Raw genomic sequence first — 12,898 nt, 5'->3', positions numbered from 1 at the left:
CCTTTTTGCTCCTATGATGCTGCTTGGCCTGCTGTGTTCATCCAGCTCTGCACCTTTTTGCTTTTCTGTCATGCTTTTAACTATCAGGTTTTCCAGCACTTGACAAATACAACTGACACATTAAAAAACAGAACAACAAAAGGAAGAAATACAGCCCCACTGTAAAATTATCATCCCACCTCCCACAGGTAGTTTCAAAATCTGTTCCTCATCTGTCCCAATTAAAACCAGAGGTGGATGTGTTTAGGCAGCTGAGCTTCCTGTTTCAGGGGCTTTTAAAATTTTAACCTCTAACCTGATCTGAATGAACTTCTGAAAGTTATGATTAAGCTCACTACTTCTAAAAGCTTCCCCATCACTGACATTAAACTGTATGACCTGTAACTAGTTAAACTTCTCTTCATTCTTTCATAACTTGTGAGCATCACTGGCATTGCCAGTATTTGACGCCCATTTATGAATAAACTGAATGAATAAACAATAAAATTGAGGTTGTATACCAATTTTTACACTGCGAACTAAGCACCTGATTTTTCCTAATGAGCCCCAGTATCGTGCACTAAGTAACTCACCTCTTGAATCTCCAAAGCCTGTCCACTAACAATTGGGCCCAAGTTGGGAGTATGATTGAATACTCCTCACTTTACTGGAGAAGCGCAGCTCCAACAACATTCAAGAAGATTGACATCATTCAAGTTAAAACAGCCCACTTGATTTGCACCACATCCTCAAAAATACACTCCCTCCATCATTGTCGTTTAGTGGTAACACTGTGTACCTTCTACAAGATGTATTGCAGCAAAATTCACCACAGTTCCTTAGTGAGCAGCTTCCAAGCCCATTTTTATAGTAAAAAATAGATGTGAACACCATTGTCTGCAAGTTTCCTGCCAAGTCACTCACCATCCTGACTTAGAAAAATATCACAGTTGTTTCGATGTTTCTGGGATAGAATCCTGGAACTGCCTCCCTAATGGCATCATGGACCAAATGAACCAAACACTGTTTCAAGGAGGCAGCTCACCACTATCTTCCCAAGGGAAATTAGAGATGGGCAATAAATGCTGGCTCAGCCAGCGATGTCCACATCCCATGAGTGAATGAAGAACAAATTTTTAAACAGTTGAAGCCAGGTGGTCTAACGGTTTTGTTCCTTTGTTTTGAGATGTTCCACTCTCATGACTAGTCTCACAGGTTGAGAAGACCTAGCCCTGGCAAACAAGGCACTGCTCATTGTGAGATGCTGTTGTATGTAGCAGATTGTGAGAATCTACAAATATTGCTTTCCTGGAGGGAGCCAAAAATGATTACAGTAATTGTGGTGACATTTACTGCCACGATACAACTGGATGGGCCATTTAAGAAGGCAGTTAAGGGTCAACCACATTGCTGTGGCTTTGGAGTCACATATTGGCCAGACCAGGTAAAGACAGTAGTTTCCTACCCTAAAGGACATTAGTGAACAGGATAGATTTTTATTACAATCAACAATGGCTTTATGGTCATTATTAGATTCTTAATTCCAGATTTTTATTTCATTTAAATTTCACCGTTTGTCATGGTAGAGTCTCCAGAACATTACCCGGGTCTGTAGATGACTAGTGACAATAACACTAGGGTATCACCTCCCCCACGATGATTTTTTTTTATTGTAGGAGCTGAACATTGATAGGGTGAAAACTCTTTTCATAAGGAAGATACCAGGATGACGTGGAGGTATCTTGATTGCTGTATGTTTGGAGCTGAAGACAGCGACAGAAGGAAGCTGAACATCCACTCTCATGACTAGTCTCACAGGTTGAGAAGACCTAGCCCTGGCAAACAAGGCACTACTCATTGTGAGATGCTGTTGTATGTAGCAGATTGTGAGAATCTACAAATATTGCTTTCCTGGAGGGAGCCAAAAATGATTACAGTAATTGTGGTGACATTTACTGCCATGAATAATGCAGGTCTTCTTGACAGGAGTTCTTCTTTCAGGAGTTACAATGCCAGAGATCACCGAAATGGAAGTCTGAGCTTCCTGCAGCACTGGTGCTTTGTCATGTTGTGGAAGCTAATCATTGCCTGTAAGCCCCGTGCATGAGGTACTGCCTCTTGCCAGCTGGTGCTCTGTGCTTCTCAGCCTTTGTTTATGGAGCTGCTGATGTTTAAGGGCAATGCGAAAGCTGTCCCTGCCCTTCCATTCTTGCTGGTGGCATTACTACTTCTCTTCATTTTGGTTCAAAAGAAGGCCAGGGAACAAAGGGTTTCATCTGGACAAGGAAACAGGTATGTGATCTTTATTTAAAACATTTCTTGCTTGTCACTTGTACAGCCTCTCAAATCCTACTGTCCTCATGCCTGATTTCCCTAGGAGTTCCACAAGGCCTTGTGCAGACATTTTTAACAGCCAGAAATCAAGATTAAAGAAGCTGTTAGCACGCATTCAACATATTAAAATTATCAACCTGCCTGTCCCCCAGGTGATTGGTGATTTCCATACACTGCAGAAAATGCTGAAATCGACAGGCCTACCTAACACATAGATATTTTCAACCTCTCTAATCTTCTTGTTCTCAAACCCTCCCACCTTGTCAGGTCAAAATACCCGCCAGTGTTTCAGGTTTATGAAATGTGAATATACAAATTAAGAGTAGGACTAGGCCATTTAGCCCCTTCTACCTTTGCCACTATCCAATGAGGCCATAAGCGATCTGATTGTGGCCTCACATTCCTATCTACCACAGATAACTATCGACTCCCTTGTTTGTCAAGATTCTTAAAAATTATTAAAATCTGTTTCCATTCTGTCTCATTCTGACTCCCCGACTCTTTTAGGTGCACCATTAAAGATAAGATAATACCAGGATCGCATTTGCAAAGTAATACCTGGATGTACCACCACTTAGCAATGGGATTAAACCACAATTATTATCAAACCACAACTTCCATTTTTATTAATGTCGGACAGAATCTCCAAACAACATGTAATCCACTTTTAGAGATTTATAGTGGAAGTGAAAATTATCTACAAAGTAGTTAGTCAATATGTCCACATTACAGACGTCACAAAACGCATAAAGGTGGATAAATCTCCGGACCTGTTGCTGAGATATCTGTATCATCGATAACCACAGGCAAGATGCCAGAAGACCGGAGGTTGGCTTACGTTGTGCCACTATTTAAGAAAGGTGGTAAGGAAAAGCCAGGGAACTATAGATCATTGAGCCTGACATCGCTGGTGGGCAAGTTGTTGGAGGGAATCCTGAGGGACTGGATTTACATGCATTTGGAAAGGCAAGGACTGATTGGGGATAGTCAACTTGGCTTTGTGCATGGGAAATCATGTCTCACTAACTTGATTGAGTTTTTTGAAGAAGAAACAGAAATAATTGATGAGGGTAGAGCAGTGGATGTCATCTGTATGAACTTCAGTAAGGCATTCGACAAGGTTCCTCATGGTAGACTGGTTAGTAAGGTTGGATCACATGGAATAGACAGAAAACCAGCTTTTGCAAACAGAAATGGCTTGAAGGTATAAGACAGAGGATGGTGGTGGAGGGTTGCTTTTCAGACTGGAGGCCTGTGACCAGCGGTGTGCCACAGGGATCGGTGCTGGGTCCACTGCTTTTCATCATTTATATAAATGATTTGGATGTGAACATAGGAGGAATGGTTAGTAAGTTGGCAGATGACACCAAAATTTGAGGTGTAGTGGACAGTGAAGAATGTTACCTCAGAGTACAACAGGATTTTGATCAGATGTGCCAATGAGTCAAGGAGTGGCAGATGGAGTTTAATTTAGTTAACTGTGAGGTACTGCATTTTGCAAAGGCAAATTAGAGCAGGACTTGTACACTTAGCGGCAAGGTCCTGGGGAATGTTGCTAAACAAAGAGACCTGGGAGTCAGGTTCATAGTTCCTTGAAGGTGGAGTTGCAGGTAGATAGGATAGTGAAGGCAGCGTTTGGTATGCTTGCCTTTTTTGGTCAGTGCATTGAGTAAAGGAGTTGGAAGGTCATGTTGCAGCTGAGAGGACATTGGTTGGGCCACTATTGGAATACTGTGTGCAATTCTGGTCTCCCTGTTATATGAAGGATGTTGTGAGACTTGAAAGGGTTCAGAAAAGATTTACAAGGGTGTTGCCATTGGAGGATTTGAGCTGTAGGGAGAGGCTGAATAGACTGGGGCTATTTTCCTTAGAGCATCAAAGGCTGAGGAGTGACATTATAGAGGTTTATAAGATCATAAGGAACATGTATAGGGTAAATATACAAGGATTTTTTCCCTGGGGTGGGGAAATCCAAAACTAAAGGGCATAGGTTTAAGGTGAGAGGGGAAAGATTTAAAAGGGACCCAAAGGGCAACTTTTTCACACAGAGGGTGGTGCGTGTATGGAATGAAAGTGGTGGAGTCTGGTACGATTATAACATTTAGAAGGCATCTGGATGGGTATATGAATAGGAAGGGTTTAGAGGGATATGGGCTAAATGCTGGAAAATGGGACTAGATTTATTTAGGATATCTGGTCGGCATGGACAAGTTAGACGAAAGGGTCTGTTTCTGTGCTGTTTATCTTTATGACTCAATGACTAAGTTAAATTTTAATGCAACTTTTTCATAATGAAAAGGGCTAGAGAGCAAGAACAGCAAAGTAAAGCAGGCTGTGGGACTCGTTCATCTTTCAGTTGTGCATTTTTCTATTTATACAAAATAGCAAAGGTCCTAAACACAAGAGGATTAAGTTTAGTCAACAAGAATGCAACAACAATTGTTGGAAATGCTGAGATTCACAATAGGAGAAAATAAAAGCCACCTTCCTAATAGTATGTATTGAATGGAGAACAGTCTAGTAACTTGAACAAGGCTTGAAAAGGAATTAACAACATTTACAAATATCGCAATACTACATACAGTAGAGGGCTTTGCAAATAATTAATGAACATTATAAAGCCAATTCGATTTTCTTAAACAAAACAAAGAACTGTAGAGATAGTAGGAACTGCAGATGCTGGAGAATCTGAGATAACAAGGTGTAGAGCTGGATGAACACAGCAGGCCAAGCAGTATCAGAGGAGCAGGAAGGCTGACCTTTCGGGCCTAGACCCTTCTTCAGAAAAGTGTCTGAAGAAAATTTTCTGAAGAAGGGTCTAGGCCCGAAACGTCAGCCTTCCTGCTCCTCTGATGCTGCTTGGCCTGCTGTGTTCATCCAGCTCTACACCTTGTTATCAAAGAACTGCAGATGCTGGAGATCTGAAATTGATTTACTCAAACCTCAATTTTTAAATCAATTTTGGTTATAAGAAACACATCAAAAGAACAATATTCTCAATATTTGTGAAGCCTACGAAGCGGTAACATAATTGGATTCCCCAATCAATTATTATAATCCAAAGAGCTCGAATATATCAGAAGTAGAACAGATGTTTAGATCAACTTATAAAGATGCTGATTGTTATTATATTCTCACATTACCATTGTTCTGTACAATGAAGTCACGGACCTCCTTAGACCGAGAGAGATTTCCAAAGACCCGGGCAGCTTCCAATATTGCATCCATATTGTTACACAATAAAAGCTTCATCAACACTACAGAACAATAAAGAAAGATGTGTTATTGAAAAAAATTAAGTTTCAATCTTTATATTGAAGAATATAGCTCCCCAATTATACTTTTAAGTTGGCCATCTCTTATAAATAACCTTAAATATTAGTGGTGTCAATTAAATTCATATGCACTTTGATATTTAGAAAGCTGATCATTTAATTTACTTTCAACCTCTGTTTTAACATTCTTGAATCAATTATTTCAATATATGTCACGGTCTTACTGCTTAGGAAATATTGGTGGGGAGGGCAGTAGGAGTAGAATTTATGAACTTAGCCCCCACCAAAAGTGTGGAACATTCGGGGATTAGGAACCTGATTTACTGATTGGCAAACTTAGCTACAGTCTCTATAATCATAACTAATGTACAATGTACACAAGTTAACTTTGTAACATGGACTAACAAAAACAAACAAATTACAAATGCAGTCTTAAGAATAAACTTAACTTTTTGTCTCCACTATCCCTAAAAAATTGCTAAGGGTGGATTTGGAAGGCACAGCAAACTAAATTTTTACGTACATAATAATTTAGCTCAGGCTGAAGCATTAAGCTGCCCCATTAGAATTTATAGCAAAAGTATTGTTTATGAACTTAAGGAGAACATAGTCACATGGATAACAGTTTATGTAAAGTGCAGAAAGCAAAAAGTTACACAGTGGTCACAAAGAGGGCAGAAAACAATGATTTTCAATAGATAGAAATCTTTCAGATTAAAGCTGTGAGCCATAGTGTTTTGTGTTGGATTCCCTGTTCTTTACCATAAAGATCAGTTAACTAGAAAATGGAAAATCAATTTCAATTATTATTTTTATGTAAAAAATTCTTCTTTTAACACTTATTTCCCAAAAGATCAATTGGAAGTGGGGGCTTTTTAGCATCAGCTAATTTTTTCCATGAATGACTGCTAGATGTTGAGAATAACACAGAATTCTTGAACTCTATATTTCTCTCCTTTATTGAACAACATCTTAGTATTTATCATTCAATATTGATCTTAGGTCAAAAAACTGAATGTACAAAAATCACTAAAGTAAGTTACTTTTGAATATGAATTAGCTGGACATCCGATTATTTACAATCTGATATGCAATTTAATCAAAGTCATTTGTGACTGTAACCCTTGAGTTGTGTTTAGATCGTAGCTGTTTTTATGCTGACCATCTACAGTTGGCTAGTCACAGAAAGATCCAAAATATGTCTTTGGCATATATCAACACAATCCTCACACAATAAATTTTTAAAGATCAAGAAAAGTTGATGAAATTCTAAACATGCCATAACAAATACAAATATACAAACAAGGAGGAGTGGGCCTTTCAGCCTCCCAAATCTGCTCTGGAATTCAATAAAATCTGATCTGATTGTAACCTTAACTCCGCTTTTCCACATATTTTGATAATGTTTCACCTCTTGCTTAACAAGAATCTGTCTACCCTCTATCTTAAAATATTCAAAGATTCTACTTCTACCACCAATAGCTGCACATTTTTGAAGAAATCTGTAAATTAACAGCATTAAAATATTTGTGAGATGTTTGGAGTAATATTAGCTGAGGAAATGATAATAAGTGTACATTCAGCTATGTGCAGCTGCCTGGCCCTGACAGCTGAGTTCTTCACTTGATAGTAGGACAGGTTGTTGATGGTTGTTGCAGCATTCATCATCAGCTCTTCACACTTCTCAATTGTTTTGCATTCTAATTTTAAAAAATCAAAAATGGATCAACACATTAATGAAAAATAACTCACTCAACTGACTTAAGATCTTCACTGTGAATGCTTCACTTGTTTTCGAAAGACAGAGAATAACAGTTGTAAAAGACTTCGACTCATTTAGAAAGATGTCTTTCACATATACGATAATGGCAGAAAAACAGTACTTTAACACATTTGTGTCTAATCCCTGAATAATCAGTACAAATCCATTTAAAGCAAAGATAGGAGTTACGACTAAAATAACTCCACAGAGGCCAGTATGCTGCCACCAAGTCACCCTTTATTTACACTTGGAGAGTCCTTGACATTGATCCAGTGCCCTCACAGCCAGCTCTCAGGGTGAACAGGATGTCTGACACTCCTGTTTATATATATCAGGCAGGGCTCCCTGATTGGACCAGATTAACATCTGGATTAGTAAACTCACGGATGACATGAAGGTGGGCGGAGGGCTGTTCTAGGTTACAAAGGGATATTGATAGGATGCAGAGCTGGGCTGAGAAGTGGTAGATGGAGTTTAACCCTGAAAAGCGTGAGGTGACACATTTTGGAAGGAAAAACTTGAAAGCAGAATACAGGGTTAACGGAGAGATTCTTGGCAGTGTGGAGGAGCAGAGGGATCTTGGGGTTCATGTCCACAGTTCCCTGAAAGCTGCCACCCAGGTGGATAGAGTTGTTAAGAAGGCGTATGGTGTGTTAGCTTTCATTAATAAAGGGATTGAGTTCAAGAGCTGTGAAGTTATGCTCCAGCTGTACAAAACCCTGGTTTGGCCAAATCTGGAGTATTGTGTCCAGTTCTGGTCGCCTCATTACAGGAGAGATGTGGAAGCGTTGGAAAAGGTGCAGAGGAGATTTATCAGGATGTTGCCTGGAATGGAGGGAAGGTCTTACGAGGAAAGGTTGAGAGAGCTTGGGCTTTTCTCTTTAGAACGTCGAAGGATGAGAGGTGACTTGATAGAGGTGTTCAAAATGATCAGAGATATAGATAGAGTAGACAGCTAGAGACTTTTTCCTAGGGTGGAGTTAGCTATTACGAGGGGGCATAGTTTTAAAATGAGTGGAGGTAGATATAGGGGAGACGTCAGAGGTAGGTTCTTTACTCAGAGAGTGGTCGGGGCGTGGAATGCGTTGCCGGAGAGGGTAGTGGAGTCAGCCTCATTAGGAGCATTTAAGCGGCTATTAGATAGGCATATGGATGATAGTATAAGGTAGGGGTGGAGGTTAGATAAACCTTAGGATTAGGGTAAATGTTCGGCACAACATTGTGGGCTGAAGGGCCTGTACTGTGCTGTACTGTTCTATGTTCTCTGTTCTTTGTTCTATCCCCAAACAGGGAACTCATATTCTATGATGTCCACCCAGCTGGCCTCATTACAATTATTATAGCTACACCTGTATTAATATGGCATTACTAATGAATGTTGGAAAGAATTTGCCTTTGTACAGTGTGTTTTGCATCCTCAGAATATCCTCAAAATACCTCAGACAATTAACTATTAGGATTCTGTCTTTGTTGTTTTATAGACACGTGAGTCAGTCAAATCATGCAAGGTCCCATAAACAATAAATTAATAAGTGACCAGCTAGTTTGTTTTAATAGTCATAAAGTAAGTGAATGCTGAGGGAAATGTATTAAACTGTAAGCCTATTTCAGTAGTGGGCTTTAACCAAATAACCTTCTGATTGAAAGGGCTTTCTCACTGTCAAGCTGACAGAGAGAGTAAAAGCAAGCATTGTGAACTGATTAAACCTGGTCATCACTTAATTCTTGTTTCACAGAAATTAATCTTTATAGATGACACAACTCCACCTTAGTAAAGTAAAATTGTATTCTGCATTACACACCTTGGCATATTGCTTATAAAACCATGTATGGTCTGATTTAACATGGTAATGCTTTAGGAGATCCAATAGTTTTGTTTAAAGGTGAGGTGAATTATAACCTTTAAATTTAGTTTTATTCAGGATGATTGTCTAAGTGTAATTAAAACATTTTATTCTGGTATCATACAACTCAGTTTTTACTCAATCGTCAATGTTGTCACATTGTAACTCCAGATTTCAAAGCACTTATTTTTGCATTAGTCATTGTAACTTCATCAATATAAGGGCACTCTGATATAAATGTCATGATTCACCAAATTAATTGAATAGCATTTGAAACTGCATTCAGCTACTAATGAAGTGAAACATTTTTTAAACTTGCATGAGATATTACAACAATGCTAGACTAACCTAGTACTTTAATAAGCAGATCCACACAATTCTGGTTTCCAGAGAATGCAGAGCCAACTTCCGTGTTTATGGATAAATTAGCAATCACTCTTATCAGCTTTACTAGGATATCTTCCACCTCAGAGAGTTTCTGGTTCTTGGTTCCATCTATTTCACTCTTGTTCTGTGTCTTTGTTGGGGTGATTTTTACTTTAACATCTAGTTTATGGTATGTTTGAAATAGAGTCAGTAAAGTCTCGACACTGTACTTCTGTTTGTAAAGTTCTTCTCTTGCTTTATTGTTCTTTGCAGTCATGTTTCCCAAAATAAAAACCACACGGACCACTAAATCCTAGAGGAACAAAAGCAGTACATAACTTTTACTCTAAAATACAAACAGCTCAACTTTAAAAACAGGCGTAATCTGTTTTCATACAACAGGTAGCAAGGGTAGCCTATTCAATTTTCACTTTAAGGTGGTGATTGTGCATGGATGATCAGGGCAGAGGCAGCACATTTTGATCATCACCAATATGCTGAAATACACGATGTCTTCATTATGCATTAATTTTATTAAGAATAAGCTTTATATTCTCGATTTATAAACAGAATTTCTCATAATTGAATTCTGCCAAGTGTAGGGAAGAAAAGCAAAATGAGAGAGAGGGGCAGAGAGGGAGAGGGAGAGAAAGGGAGCAATCAAAGGAGAAAAATAATGAAAAGACACACAAGGAAAGAGAGATGCAGATGACTGACAGCACTGCATCCATGACAAAGAGAGATACAAAGAGAGAGAAAGTCAATATGGCAGAAAAGGCAACAAGTTGCATTTATATAATGTCCTCAGGATGCCCCAAAACTCTTCACTGAATATAGTTAAGAAAATGATTTTCTTTTTAGATTTCAAAAGGCATCAAGAGGTCTGGGGAGAAAATGAGAATATGGCATTGAGATAGAGGATTAGCCATGAGCACATTGAATGATGGAACAGGCTTGAAGGGTCAAATGGCTACTCCTGTTCCTAGATTCTCTGATTCACAGTCAATCAATCACAATGAATTTACAATTTCAGCAATTAAGTTGTAAACAAATGTGGCAGATAATTTGTGTACAGCAAGAGGGTCCAAACAGTAAATTAGATGGACAACTAGTTAATCTGTTTTTGTTGGTCTTGGTTATACAGGAGAAACGTTGGATAAGGCACATGGCCAGAACCTCCTGTTCCTCTTTAAAAATTTGCATCTCTAATATCCACCTGAATAGATAGCTTAAATCTATTTTAATATCTCAACCAGAAGATGACATTGTAGCAACTTGTATATTATTCTTGATGGTGAAGTTGTGATTCAGAGGGACAACCAAACATTAAAAACCAGTAGGTCTGGCAGCATCTGTGAAGGAAAAAACAGAGTTAACGTTTTGGGTCCGGTAACCCTTCCTCAGAACTGATGGTGGCTGGGAAAATGTCAGTTTATATGCAGAAAATAGGGAGGTCGGTGGGGTAGGGAGTAAATGAAAGGATAGGGTCCAAAGAGACAGAAAGACAGTTGGACAGACAAAGGAGATAGTAGGAACTGCCGATGCTGGAGTCTGAGATAACAAGGTGTAGAGCTGGATGAACACAGCAGACCAGGCAGCATCAAAGGAGCAGGAAAGCTGACGTTTCAGGTCTGGACCCTTCTTCAGAAATGGACAAAGGAGTTGCTAATGATCAGGTTGGGAGGGTGAATAGTTGTTAATGGGGACTGTTAGTGACTAACAACAGGGGATGTGTAATGGCAGGCTATGTGGTAGCAAGGCCTGGTGTGTGGGGTAGGGGGCTGGGACTTGGGAGAGTTTAGGCCCTAAAATTATTGAACTCAATATTGAGTCTGGAGGGCCGTAGAGTCCCCAAGCGGAAAATGAGGTGTTGTTCCTCTAGCTCGCGTTGTGCTTCGCTGGAACATTGCAGCAAATCAGAGACAGAGATGTTGGTCAGGGATCAGGGTGGTGCATTAAAGTGGCAGGCAACAGGTAGTTCAGGGTCTTTTTTGTGAGCAGAATGTAGATGTTCTGCAAAGCGGTCACCAAGTCTACGCTTCGTTTCCCCCAATGTAAAGGAGACATTGTGGGCAGCGAGTGCAGTAAACTAGATTCTGGGAAGTACAGGTGAAGTGTTGTTTCACCTGGACGGTATGTTTGTGCCCTTGGATACTGGGGAGGGAGGAGGTAAATGCGCAGGTGTTGCACCTTCGCCGGTTACAGGAGAAAGTGCCGTAGGGCTGTGGGGAGGTGTTAGAGGTGAAGGAAGTGTGGACCACGGTGTCCCAGAGGTAACGGTCCCTGTGGAAGGAGGACAAAGGACGGGAGAGGAATATGTGTCTGGTAGTGGCATTTCGCTGGAGGTGGCGGAAATGGCGTCTGATGATCTTCTGGACATGGATGCTGGTGGGATGGTAGGTGAGGATAAGGGGAACCCTATCGCTGCTGCGGGAGGGAAGAGAAGGGGTGAGGGCAGAAGTGCAGGAGATGGGTCCGACCTGGTTGAGGGCCCTGTCGACAACGGAGCTGGAATTCCTTAGTTGAGGAAGAAGGTGGACATTTTGGAGGCTCCCTTATCAAAGTTGGCCTCATCTGAACATACGCGACGGAGACGGAGGAACTGAGAGAATGGGATGGAGTCTTTAAAGGAAGTGAGGTGTGAGGAGTATAGTCCAGGTAACTGTGGGAGTCAGTGGGTTTGCGGTGGATATTAGTGGCCAGTGTATCCCCAGAAATGTCCAGGAAGGGAAGGGAGGAGTCAGAGATAAACCAGGTGAAAGTGAGGGCAGGGTGGAAATTGGAGGCAAAATTGATGAAGTTTTCTAATTCCAGACGAGAGAGGAAAGCAGCACCGATGATATCATTGATGTATCGGAGAAAGAGTTGTGGGTGGGGGCCGGAATAGGACTGGAACAAGGAATGTTTCACGTACCCCATGACAGACATAACTACGGCCCATGCGTGTACCCACGGCAACCCCTCTTACCTGAAGAAAATGAGAGGCGTTGAAAGAGAAGTTGAGGGTGAGGACAAGCTCGGCCAAGTGGAGGAGGGTGGTGGTGGGTGGGGATGATTCTGGTCTTTGCTCCAGGATGAAGCGGAGAGCCCTAAGACCTTCCTGGTGGGGAATGGACATGTAAAGGGATTGCACGTCCATGGTAAAGAGGAGGTGGCTGGACCCGGTAAACTGGAAGTTTTGAAACTGGGGTAAGGCATCAGATGAATCATGGATGTATGTGGGTAGGGATTGGACTAGGGGTGAGAAGACTGAGTCAAGGTAGGAAGAGATGAGTTCTGTGGGGCACGAGCAGGCTGAAACAATGGGTCTGCCCGGACAGTCCTGATTGTGGATTTAT

The 12,898-nt window shown here is 40.7% G+C and overlaps 1 protein-coding gene across 1 annotated transcript in view; it reads right to left on the bottom strand.

Moving 5' to 3' along the window:
• Positions 1 to 5,439: 5,439 nt before the first annotated feature.
• LOC109915660 (armadillo repeat-containing protein 2) overlaps positions 5,440 to 12,898 on the bottom strand; it is a 29,588-nt gene continuing 22,129 nt past the window's right edge. Inside the window, exons 4-6 of the mRNA XM_048596693.1 lie at positions 9,543 to 9,873; positions 7,166 to 7,288; positions 5,440 to 5,570 (exon numbers count right to left, since the gene is read on the bottom strand). Of these exons, the coding sequence (XP_048452650.1) occupies positions 5,440 to 5,570; positions 7,166 to 7,288; positions 9,543 to 9,873 (585 nt within the window). The remainder of the gene's footprint in view (positions 5,571 to 7,165; positions 7,289 to 9,542; positions 9,874 to 12,898) is intronic.

This window comes from Rhincodon typus, chromosome 5, assembly GCF_021869965.1.
Source record: "Rhincodon typus isolate 14 chromosome 5, sRhiTyp1.1, whole genome shotgun sequence".
In the NCBI taxonomy this organism is placed as follows: domain Eukaryota; kingdom Metazoa; phylum Chordata; class Chondrichthyes; order Orectolobiformes; family Rhincodontidae; genus Rhincodon; species Rhincodon typus.
This window is presented reverse-complemented; position numbering and strand designations above follow the sequence as displayed.